We start from the raw sequence: 25645 nt of genomic DNA, 5'->3' as shown, positions 1-25645 counted from the left end.
GTAACAGGGTCAGTCTGCAAGGCGGTAACAAACCCACCACAAGGCGAGACAAATGTAAAGGATTTACCAATGACATCAAGTGATTTTTTTTAAAAGTGAAGGTGATGGACATGAGATGGGCATGGTTAAAAGCCCTCAGAATTCTTACGAGTGGTTTCAGTTAAATTAATTTGAGAGAAAAAAAAATTGAAATGATTTTGTGCCAATTTCAATTTCTCGAGGACATCTGTACCAACTGTATAAAATAATAATAAAAAATAAAAAGAATTCAATGTTTTTGCTTTTTGAAACTTGCAGTTCGCTCTTTTGGTGACGTGTGAGACTGAAGATGAATTATGAGAAAGACAACGTGAAATGTCTAGCTGCCAAAAGGCAACTCTGGAAAATTATATCAAGAAAGAAAAACTTGATCAAGAAATGAGAAATCAAACAAGTTCTAATTTAGAAAATAATTAATTTTGAATCATTAAAACAAAAAGGGACTGGAATTTGTCTACCACGATAAGAGCTACTTAAATGAAAAATTTATATGGTTGCTTCCAACATCAATAAATTAAACAAATTATTTTGTATTGTTTACTTTTAGGAAAGGACAGAGATTACCTAAATGGAAACCCACTGTTTTCCTCTGCATCAAAACTCACTTTCCTGTCCCTGAGGTGGCAAAAATGTTTCAATTCAAGGTTGTTCTTTTTTTTGGTTAATAAAATTGTCAAATACATCTCTTCCCCCAACATCACACGTGAGGTAACTGCACAATAACATGATTTCGCTGACAAACTGCATTGTGCTGCTGCAGCGAGGGAGGTCGCCCAAACTGAGGAAAGCTGGGTGTTCCCATGTGTAGAGAAGGTGATGTTCTATTTAAGTAGGGGATAGGGTGCCCTTCTCTTAATCTGGCATGGCATAATAATGCTTGTGGACCATAAAAGATGTCAGTTGAGAACAACAATCAGATCTTCACAGCCAAACATATTCAAAGCTCAGAGAGTCAATACCAGAAGCCAGCACACACATGCAAACATCAGATGCTTTCTCATCCAATTACTTGTAATGTTTTTTCAACCTACTTGGCAAATTTGTCAAGTACCACTAGACAGATCGATTTAAGCAACAACAACAAAACAAAAATACACAAAAGATATGGCCTCTGTCTTGTTGACATATTCTGCGTTCACGTGTCCAACAATGTCATGTAGGCTTGGAAAATTACATATTGGGGACCGTTCTATAGCCCTAATTCCTTTAGTGCCCTAAAACATAATTTGGGTTATTTTTGAGATGGTTCAGACTTCTTGGCTTGCACTTAGCTGTGTGGTGTAGAGTCTGAACTACAGGGTGAAGATGTTTTATTAGTAGGGAGACTTGGATTGCATTACTCTCTACAAATCGGTCAGCTAAACCAGCTATGCCATATGCCTCCTCAAAATCACAATGAAGTCAGCAGTGTCAATGAGAGCAGAGGGATTTAGCAACTGGAGAAAGGAGACCATGCAGTAGGGGGATAGGTTCACCACATACCTCAAAGTTAGCAGCATCAAGGATAAAGTAGAAACCAGTTTAGTATAGGTCACATAGGCAGAAAGGAAGTAAAACAGCAAAATGTGGTAAACTCATTTGGAAACTGAAGGGGCTTTCTGCAGCACAGGTATTTTAACCCATTAGATCCACTGGCGTACTTCCAGTGGCACATATTAGTTTATCACCTGGGACCAAATTGTAGCCACAGTCATGAGACATGATTTGTATAATGAAGGAAGGGATGGTGGTATTGAAGTAGGCAGATCACTTTAACTCACTAACCCTACAATGTCAATCGGAGCAGGCAAATGGTCTTAGGGTGTACTTCATAACCGACAGGTAATCCAGGGAAGTGTGTTGCAAGACGAGCTATAAATACTGGTGAAAACTTGAAGATTTCTGTGCTCCTGTTACTTTGGGCACCGATATGTTTTGGCACTAATTCTAATTATTACTGTGATTTATTCAATGCAGATGTGAATGGTCTGAGACAGGGGAGTCTCCAACCCTTTAACTAGAGATACTTGTATTCAATGAAAATTATACCTTACTAGTAATATTATTAGTGCTATATAGTGAACACATCAGACAAGATTATGTTAGTGGCCATCCCATGCACGACTACCAGCAGTGATCATCTAAATTGCATCATGCAACATTGTCAGCACTATTGTAAAAATGATTTTTTTTCCAATTTGGAATGCCTCTATATGAGTATTACACAGCAGTCACAGCTGCAATGTGCCAGGCACTATGGCGGTAATAGTGGAATAGTAAGAATGGATTGCATTCTGAGGAACTGAACAAGATCGATAGTTTCTACAGTTTATCACGGTTTTAGAAAGTCTCTTATTTTCTTATCCTTCCGTTGTCAAAATCCAGTGGGTCACATCAGTAAGCACAAGCCTAGCTGACATGCAACTCAGTGCTGTTCTTAGCCATCTTCATTGGGGAGAGCATTTTTTTTTCTTCTAAAGGACCCTAGGGAATAGAAGCAAGGGCTTCTTAATCAATGGGGATCAGATGCTCTTTGAAGAAACATATTCAGCTTCCTTCTGGAGCACAAAGCCAAAGATGGTGCCTGAAAGGTGGTAAGATGTTGTTCCATAGTTCTTGTGTGTAAGTTGAGAAGAGTACTTGCGATGTCTTTTCTTGTTTCATTTCTGATCTGGCACAAGCCGTATAACTTAGGAGAGTGTTTACTTTTGAAGAGTGATGGGGATACATTACTCACACAGGTAACTGGACTGTAGCCAAACGAAATACTCCAAGTCTGTGTTAGGTCCTACAATTACACCTGCTTCTCTATTTTCCTTTCTCCTAACACACTTTAGACAACTGGTTAAACATAGCTCTAAGGAAGTTACTAGTTGCCTGATCTTTGAGAATCTACTGCCTACTATAAAGTCCCACTTAAAAAAAACATACTAAAACACTTCCACTCCTAGCATTTTTTTTAGTTTTTTTTTAAGTATACCATTTATATTGTTTGTTCCAAAACGTAGCAGCTATTTCCTAAAACAGGAGGTGCTGATCACTGTTCACCATTTTGACTCCTAATATATACATTTTAGGGAGGAGAGACTATCAACTATGAAATCAGAATTGGCTACTTTCATGCTGGTGTGAATCAGGAAGCATCATCCCCCTGAACCAGCAGTATTGTATCAGGAGCTATCCTGTAGGGGAGTAATGCTTGAGTGTTCCCACAGACGTACACTAAAATTTGACATTTTCTGATGTATTGTATTCTTTGATTGCTGAGTAATATTAGTTTAAAAAAAAAAAAAAAAAGGGGGGGGGGGGGGGGGGCAAGAAAGGCCATTACAAAAAGAACAGGAAAAATAAATACACACAAATTACAGACAAATGGCCTACCTGGTATTTCTGCAGTGATTGTCTTGCTGCTCCCTGAAACCTCTTCTTCATCCGAAGTACTTGAGCTTGAGTCGCACGTCAGGTCACTATCGCTGGTACTGCTGTCCTGCAGCAAGTTGTACTTCTTTCTCGCAGCTGCCTCACGCTTCTGTCTTAACAGCCGAATTCGCTCTTTGTGCTTTTGGCTACGATGACCTTTAACTTTGGAAACTTTCCCATTTTGCTTCTCACTAGACTGCCGATTCTTCTTCGCAGCCATGACGGATGTTTCACTCTCAGACCTAGACCTTCTGGACTTTCGAGCAATGGAAGCTGCAGGTACCCCTGTAGTGTCTCCTTCAACAGGGACTTCTGCCTGACAAGGCTCGTTTTCTGCAGCAGAAGACAGTGTATCCGAATCAGCCAAGTGCCCACTGGAAGAAGGAGAAACCATACAATGATTCGAAGAGTCACTCTCATCAACTCGGCCAACTGCCAGCTTATCACTTTCTGTAGACGCTAGCTGAGACTCTGAAGAGTCTCGCCTGAGTTCCATCAGTAAGCAAGGCATTGAAGCCAACATTGTAGAGTCCGCTGCATTCAGGGCAGCATCATTTTGTGCCTGGGCTTCAAGTTCTAAAGACCGGTCTTCTCCTGTGCACTCTTTTTGCTCGCAGATTGAAGGCAGTGCTTCAGGTAGGAGGAGCTCGTTTTTCCCCATTGCCTCCATCTTCATTTCAAGGGTTGTCCACTTCCTTTTGTCAGATCATTGACGTGACAGCTAAGAGAGTAAGGGTTTTCCAAAGAAAGCAACGACTGAAAACAAACTGAGGAGGGGAAAAAAAAAAAAAAACAGAGCAAAGTGAACAGAAACAAATGTTTTGTTTGTAGCCATTTATTAACCTGAACACTATTCAAAAAAGCTATTCTTGCATTTAGTGAGTCTCTCATCCACACACGTTTTACACTCCACTCTGACTACATTTTGAAGTAGGTTGCACAGAAATGCAGTTATTAAAACTGTTCCCTTACAGTCAGAGGCCATACTCACTGATCCAGCCCTGCACAGCTAATGAGCAGAAACGCTGCACCATAATCTACACACTCTGCCACACCCATTTCAAAACAAATACATATTAAAGACTTGAAAACCATGGTCATATTAAGCATTTCAAATAAAAGTATAATACAATTCAAAGATATTGTCTGTAATGAACTTGGAAGGTAGTCCCGTAATGCAGGTCTAGTCTTATACTCCCCCTTACTCACCAACCACCAACGGGGAGAGGATGAGCCATTGTGGCAAGAGCTTCTGATTTTAGAACTGGAGAACCAGGTTCGAGTCTAAGCATCAGCTCAACATCCTGCGATTGTGAGCAAATCACTTATTCTCACGGGATAAAAAAAAATAATTGAATCTGACCTTGTGTAATGTAACTCGTGCTAACGTACAGCACTCCGATGCCCTTGGGCGTAGTTAGCTCAATATAAAACTGCAACAACAACAAAAAATCGCAAAAACTGTGGGGAAACTAGGATGTGTACAAAATTACAGCTGCAGATCCAGTTACTTTACAGCTTATGTGAGAAACGTTAGTTTGCAACTAGTGGCAGAGGTCAGAGAACTTGTCAACTGCACAGCAATAGCAATAGTAAAAGATCATCGGTTGGAAAAATAGCAATAAAGGAGCAGTTGATTTAAATAAGGAGCCGAGACTATATAGAGGGAACAAAAAATGCTTCGAAGACAGGCATTCAAAGACAAAGTGGTTCTAGCCCACTGTAATATGTCTCCTCTCAGCTATTTTGTTCTTACCTTCTATACAATTTTCAATGCAGCATTTAATATACTAATGCATCACAAATATTGATTTAAAATTCATATTTTAATGTGATGTAACAGCATTAAAGTATCAAAATATAACAAACCTTCCTCTTGATAATACAGACACATGCCAGTGTGGTCAACTGGTGGTTTTTGCATTGTTATCATCCCCACTGCCATTGCCTCAAAGAAGCACTGAAATTACTGCCATTTCTGTAGGATTCTATGACCACCTCTTATCCAAAGTAGTGCTTTTGTCTACCATTTCGCTAACACAAATGTACGTAACAGCAGTTAGAGCAAATTGAGTCTGTGTCAAGAACAAGCAGTGCAAACAAAACCAAAATTGTACATTGGGTTACCCCCAGAGAAACAGACATCCATTGGTTCAGACCTACATCTTTGATCTACATTAAATCAAAGTAACAAGCAGATGGGCAATAGAGAGACAATCGGCATTTACTTTGAAGGAGACACCCAGGTACAGTAGTGCGTCACTGGAAACCTCTTTTAACTGACACAGAGAGGCATAGGCCTATCTACCTCTCTGCAGGCATGTACGAAGTTGTGTGTGCTAGTGAACAGTGGTTGAGGATTATAACGGAAACCTTGCAGGTGGAGCACCAGGCAAGCTGTGTTTGGAGGCCTCCGAGAAGGCATACACTGTGTCTACACTGGGAAGGGAGGCTGATGGATTAACCGTTGAGATAAACTCACATCCTTAGCAATCTTGCTAAAACTGAACAGGGCACAGGGAATATAGTAATCTCATTACACTAGGGAATGCAGAATAGACTCAGCAAAGAAAACGCATTGTCACTTTCATTCCTCCTCCACCCCTCCTCCCCGCTCCACAACCCCAATTTCAAACAAACAACAAGCACTGGCAAAGCCAATAGGTCGCACCTAAACAAGAGCTAGTGCCTTTGGCAATGTATTTTGCAATGCTGCACACCAGTGTGGCTGCTGTTCAGCATGGCTAAAAGTTAATGGCGTGGAGTATCAGAGTGGAGTGGGGGAGTAGAGTGTCATACATGGATTTGCTGGAATGTCAGAGTGGAGTAGGAAGAGTAGAGTTGTCGAGTTGAGTAGAGTTCAGTGTCAGAGTGGAGTGGACTGGACTGGATTCACGTGGGGTGGGCTGGTTTGAAATGGGGTGGGATGACTGGAGAGATTGGTTTGGATTGGATTGGGGTGGGACGGATTGGAGTGTGAGGGATTAGAGTGCATTAAAGTGTGGTAGAGTGGTGGAGTGGACTGGAGTGAGGTGGATCGGATTGAGTGGGGTGGATTAGGGTGGGGTAGAATGGATTGAGTGGGGTAGATTGGGTTGGGGTGGATTGTTTGGAGAGGCGTGTACTTGATTGAAGTGGGGAAGATTAAGGTGGTTTGAAGTGGGATGGATTAATGCGGACTGGAGTGGGGTGTATTAATGCAGACTGGAGTGGGGTTATTAATGTGGACTGGGGTGGATTGGACTGGAGAGAGGTGGATTGGAAAGCAGTGGACTTGATTGGATGGAGGGGTGTCGGTGTGTTGGATCGGATTGGGTGGGGTGGATCAGACTGGGGAAGGGTGGATTGAAGTGGGGTGAATTGTGGTAGCTTGGATTATGTTGAACTGGGATGGAGTGGATTAATTGGGTAAAGTGGGTTGGAGTGGGTTGTTTGGGATTGGAGGGGGTAGACTGGAGTGGGACAGATTGTTTTTGCATGGAGTGCAGCAGGTCATATTGGATTGCAGTGAGGCAGATTAGAGATGGACAGACTTTTGGAATGAGGCAGATTGTTTTGAATCGCAGTGGGGCAGATTAGATTGGGGTGGTTTGGATTGGGATGGATTGCATTGGGGGGGGGGGGGGGGATTTGGGTGTGCTGCTCGATTAAGTGGTAACGCATCTTTTCAGAAATTACACATAAAGAAACAATGTCACCTTCCAATATTTGGAACAAGTTAATTGTCATCTTTTGAAAAGAACGCCCACAAGCAAAAACAAAACAAACAAGCATTTACAATGCAACAGGTCTCGCGTTTGCTCATGTTAGAGCTGATCGCGTTGTAAACTCCTAACCCGACTTTTCACCTATCGGGCAAAAGTGCATTTGTGTACACAACCCGAAAAAGTTAAAGTAACTATGTAAAGCGCTCGACTTCTGCCAAGCGAGATCGCGCTCGTAAATTAGAGAAAAAGAAGTCCACGAGCCCAATGGAAAACAGCGAGCCGCGCATGTTTTCTGTACTTGGTTGCTGCGCTCGAGGAGGGCTAGCCAACGGAAAAGGCATGACGTATGCTTGCCTTCGACTAATTAAAGCAAGCAGATTTTATAAGGCAAGCCCACGAACCAATAAAAAAACACGGACGTGAAGTTGACAGGGCTCAGAGCCCTTTTCTAAATACAAAAGCGTCTCGCTGCGATACGCATGCGCGAGCGCATGCAACGCAGGCTCGACCCTAAAAACGAGTGGAAAGTGAGAAAAGACGACTTGGCAAAATAAATAAGTGAGTTAGCTTTAAAAAATAAAACTTTGCAATTTTTCTTGTCTTGCTGGGCAAATTTTTGCCAGTCACAAGCCTTATGTTTGCAGGGCACTATAAGTTAAAAAACACAAAATAGTACCTCAATCATGTTGGGAGCAGTGGGCGGGCACTAATTAGGTTAAATTAATCAGTGCTTAGTCCCCACTTCACAAAGAGAAACGGAAATGATATCAGGACCCCCTTTACGAGTCTGTAAGCAAGAGTGCCACACAAACCAACAAATGGTGAGCAACAGGTGGGCTCCAAGCCCTTTACTGTACACAAAAGTCTTTCAAACGAGACGCATGCACTAGCACATGCACTTGCAGGCTCGACCCTAAAAAACAAAAACGAAGCTAATCCAACACACGCTTCATATGTTCATAACTTAGGTATTGACTTCATATCCCAGGTAACTACACATCAGCATTTTTGACAATTGATAAAAAGTTTTAGATCAGTCACTGTAAGTAAGAACAAGAAACTTGTAGAAGGTATTTTGTAGCAGCTACTACTTTAAGCTTGGGACAGGTATAGTGCCATATTTGTCTCTCACATTTAACAGTACCACGGTGTCCTCTCTCAGACATCGCAACTCAATATCGGTTTCAACTGGTAGCACCTGATGCCAAGATCATTAACCTTGCCGACAAATGACCTGTTCCAAAGCCCCGCACAAGAACGTGATACACCCTAGGGAATGACAGCTTTGCATTTTCATCTCCAGTTACTATACGAACCAAACAGCGTCACATTGTGCAAATGGAAAAGGCACTGTCAATTTCACTCCTAAAGTGAAAGTACAGCTTGGCTTAGGTACTATTTTTTTTACTTCCCTGCGATCCAAAAAAATGTGTCATTTTCAAGTTCTTGAAATGCAGTTATGGTGACAAAGCAAACCTACAGATGTACAAAAACCGCCCACCAAAAAGATGCCTGGAAGCAAAAAATATACTTACCTCTACAGAGGAGGAAATTGGATGTCTGCGTAGCAAGAGCTGGATGCCCTTCATTACTGTGGTTATCAGGAGCCACCTGGACTGACCTCAAACACTGGATCTTTAAACTGAAATCTCACAGCGCCTATGGGCTTGATGAATGACTTGGAAATTACCCCCTCAACCCGAGACCACTTGGCCATACAAAAAGAAGTAACATGTACCTATACTGTCTCACGATGAACTCAGTGGGATATGGTAGGCGATCAGCTGCTGCAGGAATCTATATTTGAACCCCGAAGTCTTAATAATTATCGGCAATACATTGCCTCTGGTACAGTGCTCTTTGTGATACCTCACAATGCATTTCCCCTTCACGAGTGAATAAGCAAGAGTATAAAGCTTTTGCTAATGTATATTATCTAAGTGCCATCATGCTGGACAGTTACTTTTAAAAATAAGGGAGATGTTAAAAAAAGTAGTCATATCATTTCCAGTGGTTCTCATAACACTGTCATACAAATGTGAGCCTGTAGAACAGTGTGGCAGGTACTTTTAGATACAAAAAATCCTTTCTTATGCTCCAGTAACATCAAGCAAAGTTTTTTATACTGAACTTTAAACTCACCCCCTACTACACCACCCTCTAGCTGTCCTCTCAGAGAAAAAAAAAAAACGAATACAGCAGGCAATGACGGCAGTGCATGCCCATCACTAAGCAAACGGACCACAAATTAAGCATAAGGAGGAGTGACCTGACAGCTACCACCACTCAATTTTAATCTCTACTTTCACATAAAGTTTCAACCAGTTTCAACGAGTTTCAACTCGTATACAATATCTCAATCTGTGTACAAGATTCAGGAACACTACATCAACTGACTGAAAAAAATATTTACCATTTCTGAAAGTAAGAAAAACAAAAACAATAAATACAAATAAACCTATTTTTTCAACTCTGAATAAAGACAAAAATGTGATAGCTTTGACAGACGTTGAACTTACATTAAATACACTTTTGCTTTACAACAGACCAAGAGCTAACTCCACAGCTCGATGTGGCAGGAAGATAGCATGTCTTGCAAGTAGACCCTGACAATGAAAGGAAAAATTAAGACCAATAACCCCGCTTCAACTTCACTTACTCTGAGAGGATGGAGTGTTGTTTACCAATTTATTATCACACTATCAGGAAGTGGTATTACAGGTACTATTATTGTGAGATGAATATTAAAGTACTAAAGATTCAAGACACACCTGTGTGCAGCTCTGTACGTATGCAGGTTAATTTGTATATGCGGCTGAGTTTATATTAATCGTTGCTGTCTCTGGGAAGGAAATCCCTAATTTGAGCGATAAAAACTTAGCTTGTTAATGATTAGACACCTGGAATTTAATTAAATGGATTTGAGTAATTTCGTTTTAACTTGTTGGTCCCCCCCCCCCGCCCCCCCCTCACACCAGTGATAAGATAACAAAATCCTTCCTTTACTATGCGTTTTTTTTTTTTGGTTAAAATCAAGGGTGGGCAACTGAATTCCCACAGGTTAAGTTATTAACATTTATGATCTATTTTAACATTTATGATCTATTGGTTGCTGCTCGGTCAATCGGGGTATACTAAAAAAAAAAAATGTGTACGTTTCATATTTTGCCCCTAAGTTTCGATTCTCTTCATTACAATTCTTTTTAGGCTGCATGTTAAACATGTAAACGTACTACTTGATGGAAAATGTATAACATAACATAAGGATATATTAGCCTTTACCATGTTTAACACTTGGTTCTTTGAAAGAATCAGCTAACCTGTTGGATATTGTCTTAACCATTGTGCCCCCTGTTGTGCCAGTTGTTCTGCAAAACGAAGGGGGACAAACAAGATCACAATTGTTCATACCTATATGTCCAATGCCACTAAAGTATCAAAAGTATGGTGGGTTTCTTTGGTTTCGTTTGAAGAGCCCTTAATCACAAAGTAGCACTTCCTGGAAAACGCCTTTAGAGTCCCATACAACAGGGTTGACTGTTAGCTAGTCCACAATCAGCAGTTTCTGGTAGGGAGGGGCATGAGGGAGGGATAGATGCATAAACCGCCCCTACACCTAATCAACAATGCATTGACCGATGCCAGATTTTGTATGTTTTTGGGAGTGATGTAAATTAAGTGCTGTGACCTTTGGTAAACGAAGTCCCTTTGGTGGAGAGTTTTTGTTTATGAATTTGAATGTCCAGCATGATGTGAGCACATACCCCGCTATCTGCCTAGGTGCTAGAAGTCTCCCCAAGAGACAGATATTAGATGGATCCAGAAACTGAAAGGAGGCTCTACATATTCTTTGCATGATCTCTTGTGCTTGAGAGTCCACACACTAACTTTCTCTGGAGGTCAGCCACAGCCCCCTACAATGTTATGTTACAATGTTATAAATTGCCAAACTTCCTATCTCTAGGAGTGGTTAACAGTGTTTTGCTAGCACTTTTGGATCTAGATGTATTCAAGTTTATTGGTACTGGGAAACAAAGGAAGTCTTCTGAGCACATAAATCTTTCAAAGCTAGAAACTTGTATTCGTTCCAATATGTGAATTAATTTATAACATGGTGTTTAAGATATTTTTCCTTAATGAACCCTAACATCATATTGAAAATAATTGTTTTTTGCTGGAGGATCGCAATGCTCCGTGTACTTAAAATAACTACAACCCACACAGGGATTGTCAGGAGTTAGAGACCATGAACCATATCTATTGTGCATAACAAAGGGGCCCCATGATTGGACTATCCTTTGTGCTATTAATCAGCTTTCCAGGTTTGGGTCTTTTTTATTAAAAAGTGCTATTTAAGTGGTGCTTTTTCTATACAAAACAGTAACTCTGGATGAGGATAACATCAATAAACACAACTACGTTATATTATATTTAGTCTCAACCATCAAATCTCCTCTTTTGAGCTGAGACTGGACTACTCAAAACGTCACAAAGACTTAGGAGATCAACTTTCCATAGCAGAGAATGACTTTTTAGGAAACTTTCCAATCCTAGCTTCATGATATCAAATCTAACCACGTGGATGGGGAAGAAAGACCAACAAATACTGAAAACAACAAGCTCATGCCTTCTAATGAAGGTTTGAGAGCCGTAAGAGTTGAAGCAGGAAAAATAGACCAACATGGTATGAACGCCTAAAATACACATTGGCAAAGAAAGCTTCAGTACTGAAAAATCAATCTTGAAGATAGCAAGCCACTACCTTTTGGACAAAACTCTGAACTTTTTCCAAATTATATCTGAAGTAACATTTTCAAAGCACAGCAAGGCAAACGTGTATTCCTATACCTGCATAACACAATGGATGTCATACTTCAACCATGGGCTTTTGGGCAATTAAAGACAGACTAATTAACTATCAGCTGTTCAGTTACTACCAAACATGCACAAACTCTGCTGGTGCATTTTCTGTTTAGCCAGTGGAGAGCATTCCGACTGACAGAATAGCATGTCTTTTTATGAAAGGCAGACAAAAAAAAAAAAACAAAAATCACCTCAAGAAACTCTCAAAAGAATGTATACATTTATGAAGGCACAGGAATACATGTCTGTCCTAGTCTCCGAGAGATGACATACGTTATGAGAGTAGACAAGTAAGAAACTCTACTAACCAAAGTGAAGTCCATCTTGCAGAAGACACCCTGCAGTACTTTTGTGCCAGATAAAATAGGGGTCTGAATTTCAGAATACTTAACAAGCTGTATTCAAAAACATTTCACTATGTGGCAGGCAGAATATCCAGCTAGAAGAGGCAATGATCTCATAACGAAGAAAACCTTTTTAACCATGGCAGAGTGAAAGACAAAAATTTAATGTACGGTTCTTTATGTGGCTGTTGGCACTGAAGGTTAAAAAGTCTACTAGAAAAGACTCTGAATTTGGTCAGATGAGGAAAACCAATAATGGGAAAAAGGCAGCTCATTGCCCCAGCTGAAGTTAACAAATGACTATAAAGTATCTGTTAGCCCTACCCCCTCCTGATCTCAAAAGTGTACAATTAATTCAGTGCTCTGTGATAGGGACACACCTTGTTGCTTGAACTGTCTGCTCTTTCAGTCTTGTAAGATTTCTCATGATGGAGGGCCTTTATGTACTCAATCGGTTCCTTTTTATGGGCGAGCACAAAGTGTTCCGTCCATTCTGTAACCTCTCTTTGGACTTGAAACCACGCCCATGCCACGTCAGTCACTTACATTGGTTCGTGGGCTTGACTTTTAAAATCTGCTTGCTTTCATTTGTGAAAGGCATGCATACATCACGCCTTTTCCAGTGTTTAGCCCACCTACACAGCACTGGAAATGTACCAAAAACATACGAGGCTCAATGTTTTCAGCCTGGAGTCCGGACTACTTTATCTGTTTATTTTCCACGCAGCGCGATCGCGCTGCGTTTTTTTATGCTTCATAACGCTAATAGCTCTAACTCGAACAAATGCGAGACCCGTTGCATTAAAAATGCTTGTTACTATATTCAGCCTCAAAGCTATGGACTGCCCAAACTTCACAGGGCACACAGGACTACCTGGCATAGTGAACAACTAGCCACATGGCTCAAGAGTCCGTGCCCCCTGGACTAGCCAGTCAGCATTATGGCAGAGTGGCATAGAAGCCATCTAACATCCTGGCACCAAAGAAGTGGCATGTCATACTTGTGTGAACCAACACGTTTGATGCTATGGTCCCCACTAAGATTCCTTTTGATATCATGGTCCTTCAACATCATGGGTCTTCAGACATATTAAGCCTATCTTGACAAAAAGGATCCCCATCAACACCATGGGCCTCCATCCAAACCCATGAGCGCTTGCTCAATGCTAGAACCCTTTGGTGTTACGGCTAAACGTAATGGGCATTACCAGATGACATGGAAAAAGGGCACAAATCCACTTAAGGGCCTCTGTATGTCTTCTGGGCGGGTGAGTAGAAAAGAGTGATAAAAGGGATCTCTGGAAAACATAGGATACGTAAAGAGCAGCTTCATGTTCGCATTGCAGCATATGACTTAATGGTGATAGGTAACGTTTGCAAAAGATTTTAAACTTATTAGCCTAGAAATGTCTATTGCTGTGCTACTTTACAAGATCCGGTCCGGGGGGGGGGGGGGGGGGGGGGGGGGAAGTAAACCTTTACAGTAAACAGAAGCTAAACATCTGCAGTGATGTCATTAGATGCACCACCATCTTCCACTTCCAAATATCCATCTTTCTAGGGTGTCTGTGTGTTAAATTCACAACAGATTTGGTAAGTAGTTTGTTTCATTCACAGGTTAACTCAATGATGTTCTATCATTTTGGATTACCTAATAACATGTATTCTTTCTCAGACAATGCTCTTTGCTTGTTTCTGATTTTTAATAGACATCTTAAGTCTTTTTTACTGCTGTATCAGCAAGATTCCAATGATTTCTTACGGTTTAACTGACCCTTTCACTTCATGGTAGTATTTCACATACTATTAGGATTCAGTACTCTTCTCTGGATTTAGAAGTTTGGAGATTGCAACAAAAGTAATGAAAAGGTTAAACATCATGTCAAATGGATACTTTTTTTTTTGCCCACATTCAGGAAACATTTTCTTGGTCGCAAAGGACATACACAATCAACAGTTCCTCAAGCACAAGCAGGGGTGTGGAATTTATTAAAATATCTACTTGTCCACGGGACAGGTTGCTTCTCAAATCTACTTGTCCTGTAAAAAGATCTACTTGTCCCTTTGGTGCCATGTAGTGTGGCACCAAATTATGGCAGCAATCTCATTATGTAAGAGCTCTGATAATAGCCTCTCTGATTATGCCAGGGCTACTACCATAGAAGGGCTTGAATACTTGCAGTTTCAATCCCTACTGTAGCAATTTCCTTATTTTTCCACCTTTCTGCAGATCTGCATACTGGGGCTGGAGGAAGCAGTAAGCAATAGTTCCAGGGCTGGAATGCCTTTGAGTCTGCAAACCTACTAACCTGCATGTTTTAAAGATTTTCACCAGCTTCCCTCTAATATTTTCCCATAATAAGAAAGGTTGGACATTTACTCCTGACAATGGCAGAATTAGAACTTCTTCCAGGGTTGGGAAGAAAGTGGCTGGAGGGAAAATGAACTTGCAAATGCTCAATAGATTTTCACATGAGCAAATCTACACATGCGTATTTACCCATGCTAAAATACAGTTCACAAATATTTTATAGGGGTACGACATATAGCATGGGTGCACTTTTGTGACTTTCTTTAAGAATTTGGGGCCACATGTAGGTAGGTTCAGATTTGCGACCCGCAAATTGCGAGTCGCAAATCCGAATGTAGGATGGTGTCCCTGACACCATCTGTGATTCGCAAGGGTTTCGCAAATGCACACCTCATGAATAATCATGAAGTGGGTCGCAATTTGCGACCCCCTTGCGAATGGCGGCCTCACAGGGATGGTGGCCCGCTGGAGACAGCAGACCACCATGTCTGTGACTGCTTTTCGATAAAGCAGTTTTTTTTTTTTTGTAATGCAGCCCGTTTTCCTTAAAGGAAAACGAGATGCATTACAAAAACGAAAAATGAAACGCTTTCGTTTCATTTTTTCAGAGCAGGCAGTGGTCCTCAGGACCACTGCCTGCTGTGAAAAAATGTTTACAGTGACATTCACAATGGGGAAGGGGTCCCAGGGGGGACCCCTTGCCTTTTGTGAAAGTGTTAGCACCCATTTGAAATGGGTGCAAACTGCGATTGGTTTGCGCCCGTGTTCGCAAAACAATCCTACATTGCACTGCGAGTCGCAATTAGGAAGGGAACACCCCTTCCTAATGGCGAGTCGCAAAACTGGGTTTGTGCATCGCAATGTGCTTTTTGCACGTCGCAAACAGCGAATGTCGCTGTTTGCGACATGCAAAAAGCTACCTACATGTGGGTCTTGGTCCCTAATTAGTTCTGGTGTTAACAAAGACATTTTGTTTTTATTCAACTTCTATTTCTCTCTCTTTCGGCTGGCTTTACTGTGAGTGATTGCATTCTTCTCTTCCACAAGGAGCATATTGGCACACAAAGTAGTTTTGTTCAGTGTCAGGCACTACAGTGGCAATCAGTGACGTAACGAAACTGGAGGGTGCCCCTTTGCAAAGAACATGGAGGAGCCCCCTTTCCAGACTCACTCAGGGCAGGTGCTGTGCTAAGGGGGGCCCCTGGAGAGCGGCTGCGGGGCCTTTGTTATGGCACTGGTGGCAACGTGTGCTTTTAGAGTTCAAAAACGTTTTGGGGGGTTTTTGCCAGTGTTTGCTACAATGTTGAGGGCCTGGTAGCTCCCACAACAATAAAGTGTGACAAAAGCCATGTCAAAACAAGACACGCATTGATGAAACTAAAAGACTTATAAAAAATGTCAGATCAGTTGACTTTGTCAGTGTTTGTTTATTTTCATGCATCCCATAATCGTGTTGAAAATGGTTACACTGATTTTCCTTTAGAAATATTTTTGGGAAATACTAGCATGCATCAAAACATTTTACTAAATGACACTTCATTTGCATCTAATCAGAGAGCATTCTGGGAGCATTATACTTAGCCTCATAGCCTAAACTTTTCAAACATGTGTATACACGTTTTTTTTTTTGTACTGGAACCAACATCAGTAGTGAAGTGTGACCTTAAAACATTTATTTACAGCACTCACCCTAATAATGAAGGCTTTCAAATAATGAACCATAAATACAAGTTCGAACAGCATTATCTTTTGGAAACACATTACCTCAACTGCAGAGAGTGCCGCTCTCTGTAAACAGGCAGCCAAAGGGTTTGTGCTGCAGAGGGTTGGGCCTACTTGTCCCAAGGACAAAGTAAACATAAAAACTTGTTGCCCTTGACCCCAAACAAGATGTCCCGGGTTTCGAAACAGAACAGGTATATTCTGAGATTCAATACAATCTAAAATAAACAAAACTATATAAATGGCACATTCCACTTCTTTGAAGTGTAATCATCTTTAAGTATAAAAGGCAAGTGAATCAACAGCATATTTTACAAATATTTCTAAGATCCTAACAGATCATGAGCAGTTACAGTCAACCACCCAGAAAGAAAATGAAAGAGCTTAGTGCAGATCTTCGCATAATATGGCTTTGCATCCCAAAGCAAGCACACATCTAGCTTGCCAAATTAGTCAGTTTCCATGCTTTTTGGGCATTGTCAAGAGACAAGCTGGGATGATAATTAAAGGGGCTTAGCTCCCGCTCATTACTTATCATTGGTTGGCTACATTGTCATTCATTTACTAGCTTCTTATTAGTCAGTATGTTTAGTTTCGCTTTCTCTTCGTGTGTGTAGGGACCAAGTACTAAGTGATTTCTTTATAGGTGTTCTTGCCACACTGGTCGGACTTCGATGGAGGATTTTTTTTTCTTTTTTTAAAAATTTAACTTCTAACAAGAAAGGAGAGCGCATGCATTGGCAGCTCGTCCCCCTCTCCCAAGGTGTTGCCTACCCCGTTCCCCTCACGCCCTCTCATCTTGCTGCCCCCTCTCATTGTCACTGCTGATACGCCCCAACAACAAAAATAAAAAAAACGCCATCACTGCTTACGTCATGGCGCTTTTTTCCCTTCATTGTTTCCCGTTATTTGATTTGGGTTACAGCGTCACGTAGGAAGTTTGTAGGGAACCCACTGCTTTAAGTGTTAGCCATGTAAATGTTCATTGTACCAAGTTTTTTTTTTCTTCAAAAATAAAAATTAAGAACATGTCTGTTAAGACAAAGTTGTATTCTGGTTGAAAGTAAAAATCAAAGAAACGTAAAAAATTAAAAAGGCTATGATGCGCCGTACATGGCCACATCACAGCGCTTGCTTTTATCAACTTTCAGCCGTGCTGCTGTACAATGTGGCTAATAAAAAATAAAGCCAAAAGATCTTGCATATGTGATAACTGTTGGGTTTGGCAATGATTGTTTTGTATGATTTACCAATTTGCTGTCCTGTTCCAGTCTCCATACTTCAATTGTGGGACTTAAGCACATGATTAGGGACAGGCAAAGTGCACTTTATTTAACTGCAGGTTGCCATTAAAGGAGAGGCCACTCAGAAACAGTATTTAGTACAAAGACAGAAAAGAAAAAAAATAATTGTTTACGTACGCTTAGAGAAGAAGTACAAACAAGTCCAAGGTAAAATAAGGGGGATAATGATGAAGTGAGGCAAGTAAACTACAGGCTTTACACACACCACTATCATGGAGTGGGCATGAGTACTTTCTAAGCCCCACCGTGTAGAAGTAAGACATCAGGACCACAGGAGCCTGTAAAGTGCACCGACAGAGTATCTTGAGAACACCCATTGTGCATCTTAAGGACACTCGATAGCACAACTATTCCTGATTTAGTGCATGCTCAGACACAAAACAAGCATGTCTATTATACATTATTTAAACAATAAATCTTTATTGTGTGATTTATATAAAAACATAGCAATGCAATACAGTAAGCTACTAAAAAAGAGAAATTGGAAAAGAGGAGTAAGACATGTTTGCCCAAGGCAGACATGGTTCCTAGATTATAGCAATAGGCATAATCAGAACAGGGAAAAATTATGCCAGTAGAGAACTGGAGATGTTAAAAAACGACTTGGATGAGGCCCAATCACTTTGCAGTCAATAAGTCATTAGAAAATGGTCGATAAAAGCTTGTTTAAAATTGAGTCAAATAAACAGAAACTTAGTCTGCATCCAATAACGATGTTGTACAGTGCAAATGTATTAGTGCAAGAAATGCAAAATATAATAAAATACTACGAGTAGTTGTCACGAGCGGAGCCAATGGTACGGGATGGACATGTAAAAGAGGTTAACCATTCATTAGTGCAATGACTGCAAGGTGAACGGGAAGAAACAGTCAATAATGTGCAATGGGCTTACCCCGTATTATCATTCTGTGCCCTTTCCACCTCATAAACCTAAACCCAATTTTGTTTTAAGTCTCAGAAAAATGGCACCAGAGAGCTGTTCAGCCTTGAATCAGATGGGTCAAAACAGGCCATTACTGCCTCCCTGCAGGACCTGATACCACATGCATTCCATAGGCGCCGCTATTTAAACAGATTTTCCTAATCCAATGGACTGTGCAAAAAAGATATTGCCTGAAGGTAAATAAACCACATTAACACTTAACAGAATGCAATAGCAACCAAATTGTATCACTGATATTACAACAGCAGCATTAAGCCTAGTCTGCAGACAAACTGAATGTAAAATTTCACATGTACACTTCAATGGGAAATACTGCTTTGATAAACAAGCCACCATAGCCTTATAGGATTTCAAAAAAAAAATCCAAAATTTATGCACTTAATCTCGATTAAAATCTGCAGATTTTGTATTGTGCTGCAAAAATAATTGAATGCTGTTTCTCTCTCTAAAGGAAGATAGGCGCAGACACCCAAAGATATACATTACAAAATAAGTAAGATGTAGACACATAGCAGTGAAACTTCCTGGATTGCAGAAAGTATGCATAGAAATGGGGATCAGCAACAGTGGCCAAGACTTTATCCATAGTGCAAGTCACTTTGAAGCCTTTCATCTGAGAATCCCCTCACTTTCCCTTACCCTTCCCTCCCTTCCAGTCCCCCAAAAACATTCAGCAGGTGGATGCCTAGTAACATCCATTTAGCTGCACTATTAGTCATTTTCCTAAACCAACAAGAGCTTTATGAGCAAGGTATACAATTTAAGTAGGCCAGCAGACACAATCTGGTTCTCATCCAAAGAATCACTGGAAAGAGAAAGTAGAGGCATGGGTTGCAGGCAGACAATCTGGTATGCATGTTTGGCTGCCATTGTATACGTATGAACATTTCAACACCCATTTAAAGTAGTTCTGGTAACAGGGATAGTTTTTTTTTTTTTTTTTTTACTTTGCATCAAGAGCTGTTAGATGTCGTCCAATTCAGACACATGACGACATGCACCAATGATAAGCAGTGGAAGAAAATTAATGATTTCTTTCAAACTAGACTTCCAAGGAATGCTACAAGTCTTCCTACTATTCAAAATTACAAGACCCGCAGAAGTTCCAAAACTACAAGTTGCAGTACTGTGTATCAGACATACGTACAACTGTAAGTAGGAATTTTTCCAAAGGTGTGAAAGTGGAATTGGCCGGCCTGCCCTTTCTAGCAATGTGGTTCAATAGTGCCGGACCCTATCAGCAAGCTATAGAGGAGTTGTCTTTATACAGTTTAACACCTTCATAACAACCCTTATAATATATAACAGATATGACGACTGTAGTTATTTAACATGACATTTAGACTAGGCTTTTGCAATTCACCTGCCCTGGTCTCCTGGTCAGCGTCTGCTGCCCTACCCAGCTCCTCTGGCTGCTGCTGCCTCTGCCTCTTGCCTCTTGCCTGGGACGAACTGAGAGTCTCCTGACTCTCAGTTTGAGGCCCTCCTCCATCTGCAGGTTTATTACTGTGCCTCATCCCCGGTTGTCTAGTGGCCATCACAAGTAAGTATTTTCCTCTTCTTTTCTTCTCTGTCGCTCTTTCACTCTCGCATTTTCTGCCTTTTTCCTTCATCACCCCTCATTTTTCCCCTAGTGCTTTTTCCTTTCTTCCCTCTTCCTCTGCCCCCGTGAATACACCTTTCCCATCCTCCCCCCTCCCAGCTGACTACTCCCACGCCACCTCCCCTTCTTAATGGCGGCCAAAGGTAAGCTTGTCCACACACCAGGAACACTGGATCTCCGTTAAACCACTCCCTGGACAGCCTCCGTTATGACTCTGAGACCCTCCTCCGCCTCAACACCGGACGTCACAACAACTGCTGCAGCATCTCACCCAAAGAGACCCACGAACCTTTCACCTGCAGGAACTACAACTGCAGCGCCAACCTCAACAAACCGAAGGTACTCTCCACAAACAAAGATAACAACCACCTCCACAATTCCATCAATTGCCTGCTCCTGAACATCCCCTCCCTCCACAAACATGCCACCGAACTCTGGGACCTGATCGACACCACCCGACTGGACATCGCCTTCCTCACCAAAATCTGGACCAACCCCACCTCAGGTCCAGACAGACATCACCATTACTGACAGTTACAGCATCCTACAAAGGGACCGGCCCTCCTGCCCGGGTGGAGGACTCCCCAACATACACAAGTCCTCACTACACATCCGGGCCGTCCGAGAAGATCACTGCACCACCATTTAACACATTCACTTCCAGGTCCACTCCAACCACAGCTCCTCCATCTGCAGCACCCTGGTGTACAGGCCACTCGGCCCCCACCCAGCTTTCATAGACAACGTTGTAGACATCGCTACCCCCGAGGCCCTGGTGTCAGTTGACTACCTCCTCCTCAGCGACCTGAACTTCTACTTTGAGGACCGCACCGACCCAAACACCACAGCTCTACTCGACAACCTCGCCCCCTCTGCCTCAGACAGCTGGTCTCCGCACCCACATAACATTACAAAAGAGGTCCAGCTAAAAGAACTACCACAGGATGGACAGGAAAAAGGATTTCCTATTAGAAAAACACCAGCATTCCCCTTTGGTGCCATGCTTCATCATTGGGTTTCTTCCTGTTCTGCTACAGAGCGGGGCGTGCTACGACCTACGTGGGAGCACTGATGTAGTCTTGTCAATGTGAATCACAGGAGGGATAGGGGTGGTGGGGTCTTGGGTGAGTTAAAAATACCTGTCTCCTAGTAATTCCAATGATTTAGTAGATCTCTTGGAGGCGGTATGATTAAAAAGGGGCTGCAGAAGTGGGGGATGTAATATACCTGACTTCCTAGTCTACAAGTTTCGGAGCCTTACCATTAGGCTCCTCTTCAGGACCAAGGTGGACTCCCTGGTACCACTCCTTGTTTGACTACCTTTAATGAAAGCATAAATAATACATGCTCTGTGATATGGAGCAATTCACCTTACTAATGTGGTGTCATAAGATGATACCTATCGTTTAAGGTGTCCATCATTGATACCTGTGGAAATACAAGAGAGGCATAGTTATCATAGCTCCCATCTGTAATGGGCCGCTATATATGTTGTTTGTGGGTGTGGTGCCACCTATTTGCAAACTGCACCCCACTCGTGGGAAAAAGCACTTGTGAATATCAGGACTGAGAGACTAAAGTACTCTCACAATCAAAAGTACAAGACATACTACATTTAAAACATTTAAACATGTAAACACTTTAAACACAGCACACAAGTGGGGCATGCGTAACTTACTCAGTAGTATTTGGATTCTTATATCAAAGCTCCTCCAGGATCTCAAAAGATTTGGAAAAGTTTTAGAATCAATTCATCTTACCGTATCTGTAGTGCCATGTAAACAATGTTCAAAAAGGCACTTACTTCCTCAAAGCGACACCCCGCTCTGTACCAAATGCCCACCTCCCGGGGGTCTGAAACTTGAATGCTCACATGGGAGCAGAGTCTAAATGTGCAGATGCTCTTGCATCTCTGCATGCTAAAGCATTCAACACTAGACCGCTAACTTCCCCAAGATGGTGGCATCCTGTGGAACGAAGGGGGGTCTGCGAGGACCCTAAAAGTAGGCATCCCTTGTGGGTGCCTGTAATTGCACACGTCGTTGGGGCTTCATGGGCTTACAGAGGCAAAACTGGGGATTCCCATATTGTTTTGATAATTATGTGGGAGTTTCTTGTGTTTAATGAAGGGTTACTCGTTCCCTTCTTACTGTGATGGTGACGTATATGTGAGTGGCTAATATTTATTGTTGAGGGTTTGGTCTTTGTGACACTATGGAATGTAAAGTAATGAGATGGACATAGGACCTTCTGCGCTGCCTAGGTGAACCATTCATTTCAGGAGATGTATATCCGACTAATGATTAACGTGATATTATTTCATCAGCTGGCTCAAAGGTATGTTCGCACTGAGGCCAAATTGGTGTGTGCGTTGTTTATAAACCCATCGTTGTTCTTTTTCGAACAGTGTAGACTCACAATTAATCTCTTTATGGTGTTCTTGGATAACCCACTGGTAATCCTCCACTATGTGCGCGTTCTCTTTAAAATGAGTGGTCATTTTAGTCGTAGCACGTCCACATCTCAGGTTACAATGGTGTTCGCAGATGCGAGTCTTAACCTTGCGGGTGGTCATCCCCATATAATGTAGGTTACATGGACAGGTGATCATGGATACTGCTCGCTGAGTGTTACAATTGGAGAAATCTCTAATGTCCCATGTTGCGCTCTCGTTAAAGGTGACCTGTTTAGTGACCTTTGTTAGATGGCACACAATACAGTTCCCACATGGATAATGTCCATTGGGTAGTGGTAGGTAGTTGATATCTCCTGGTTTACTACGAAGATGGCGTGGATGGGTGTGCACAAGCATGTCTCGAAGACTCTTTCCCCGTTTATGTGACATCATGGGTTTAGGAATATTTAATGAGCCACTATTGAGGATGCACCAATGTTTGTTGATGATCTTGCTTACTTGATTGGAGGCTATGTTTAATGTTGTGATACATATTGATCTTTCCTCCTCTTCTTTTTGGGGAGTGGTGTCCAGAAGGGCTTCTCTGTTATTGCGAGCTTGCTTCATGGCTCGGGTTGATTATTCTTGGGGTGGGGGAGGGGTATTTCCTAGCCTCCAGTTTATATGCTAGACTCTGGGCTTGTTTTTTGTATTCTGATATAATTGAGCAATTCCTTCTCAATCTGAAAAGTTGTCCAAATGGTAGGTTTCCTCTCAGATAGCGGGGGTGAGCACTATCAAACAGGTGTAAACAGTTTTTGGCTGTTGGTTTTTTTCATGGGTGGTTGTTTTAAGAGCACCATTGGTGGCTATAATGTTTAAATCCAGGAAGACCAAATGTTACTTGCTTGTTGTGTGAGTGAATTTCAAGAACTGTTCCCGTTTGTTTAAACACTCAAAAAAAATTCACCACTTGTGTCTCATTCCCTTTCCAGATAACCAATATGTCATCGACATATCTTTACCACAATACTATGTTGTCTCCGTATGGCTTGGCAGGGTTTAGAATTCTCTCCGCACCCACACACATCACAGGACACACAATGGACCCCATCTTCACCTTAAGCAACCGGATCACCAAAAAGATTATCTCCATCCCAGACTGGACCAACCACTTCTGCATACACTTCACAATCACCACACCCGGCAGCCGCACCTCCAGGACCCCCCACAGGAAATGGACCGAAATCACCAACGGACTCACCTTATCGCTCACCAAAGCCCTCCCTCCCCCTCTGACGATTCCAAAACAGCAACGCGCAACCTCAACGCATGGATCACCGAATGCACCGACACTCTAGCCCCTCTCCAGCTGACATCGGCCAAACATGTACCTAAGAAGGCCAGCTGGTTTCCCACCGAACTCCAAGCATCAAAGTGTACCCACAGACGTTTGGAGAAAAAAAAAAATGGAGGAACAGCCAATCCAGCAAAGACCTTGTCTACTTCAGAGCCGCAACGGCCACCCACCAATGAAAAATCAAGGACGCACTCCAGGAGCGCATCCACTCCTCTGCACACAACTCGAAGGAAGTCTTCTCAGTCAACCAGTTCACAGATCCCCCCCCCTCCGAAGCCAACTGTATTCCCTCATCACAGGACCTCTGCGACAAACTCACCTCCTTTTCCCCACCACAAGATCCAGGACATCTACGACAGCTTTCTGTCACCTGGCACCGGAACCTGCGACTGACCCACCCCTCAAGAACCTGCCCAGACCATCCACGACTGGTCCACGCTCACCACGGAGGAACCAGTCAACACCATGAACTGTACCCACTCCGGAGCCCCCTCGGACCCATGACCGCACCACATATACATCAGAGCCAGCGCATCCATCACCCTCGACCTTGGTAACACTATCAAATGCTCCATCAGCACGAGCACCTTCCCCGAGGACTGGAAACACGTCAAAATACGCTCTCTTGAAAAAACCTTCGGCCGACCCATCAGAACTAAAGAATTTCCGGCCCACCTCCCTGCTGCCCTACCCCACCAAAGTATTAGAGAAATCAATCAACGCAAAACTACGGAATTTCATCAAGGCCAACAATTCCCTGGACAGCTCCCAGTCTGCCTTCCGCAGCAATCACAGCAAGGAGACAGCACTCCTGGCAGCCACTGATGACATCCAATTACTCCTAGACTGTGGCCTCACCGCAGCACTCATACTTCTCGACCTGTCAGCAGCTTTCGACACCTCTCACAGCACTCTACGAACCAGACTCAGCGACATAGAAAAACGTGGAAGAGCCCTGGAATGGATCCACTCCTTCCTCTCTGGGAGGACTCAGAGGGTCAGACTCCCACCCTACACCTCCAGACCCACAAGAGTCAACCGCAAAGTCCCCCGAGGATCCTAACTGAGTCCCACGCTGTTAAACATATACATGGCCTCTCTTGCTGCCAATGTCAGAAGTTACTGTATGAACACTGTGTCATTTGTCAATGACACACAGCTCATCAATTCCCTCACCGAAGACCCAGGCATGGCCAAAAGCAACTTTCATGCAGGAATGGAACCAGTCGCCACCTGGATGAGAGAAAGCTACCTCAAACTCAACTCCAACAAGACAGAGCTCATCACCTTTAGAAATGCCACCTCAACTTGGGATGAATCATGGTGGCCCACATCCCTCAGTGCCCCCAACTCCTCGCTATCCATAACCCACCAGGTAAACTCCGTCACCTCCTCCTGCTGGCACAGATTCCACAAACTACGGAAGATCTTCAGATGGATCCCAGCAGACTGCTGCAGGACAATCATCCTCGCCTTGGTCAAATCAAATCAAATCATTAATATTTATAAAGCACGCTACTCACCCGTGCGGGTCTCAAGGCGCTAGGGGAAAAAAAAGGGGGGGGGGGTTACTGCTGCTCGAAAAGCCAGGTCTTTAGGAGTCTCCGGAATGCGGAGTGGTCCTGGGTGGTCCTGAGGCTGGTGGGGAGGGAGT

The 25645-nt window shown here is 42.5% G+C and overlaps 1 protein-coding gene across 3 annotated transcripts in view; it reads right to left on the bottom strand.

The window, feature by feature from the left end:
• The window catches only part of ARK2N (arkadia (RNF111) N-terminal like PKA signaling regulator 2N), a 134418-nt gene that overhangs the window by 96953 nt on the left and 11820 nt on the right, over positions 1 to 25645 (bottom strand). For all 3 annotated transcript variants that reach the window (XM_069218863.1, XM_069218865.1, XM_069218864.1), the window contains exon 2: positions 3400 to 4205. In XM_069218863.1, coding sequence (XP_069074964.1) covers positions 3400 to 4114 — 715 coding nt within the window. In that variant the 5' untranslated portion in view covers positions 4115 to 4205. The remainder of the gene's footprint in view (positions 1 to 3399; positions 4206 to 25645) is intronic.

This window comes from Pleurodeles waltl, chromosome 1_1 (genome assembly GCF_031143425.1).
Source record: "Pleurodeles waltl isolate 20211129_DDA chromosome 1_1, aPleWal1.hap1.20221129, whole genome shotgun sequence".
Lineage (NCBI taxonomy): Eukaryota > Metazoa > Chordata > Amphibia > Caudata > Salamandridae > Pleurodeles > Pleurodeles waltl.
Note: the sequence above shows the minus strand (reverse complement) of the source record. Positions and strands in the feature narration are given on the sequence as shown.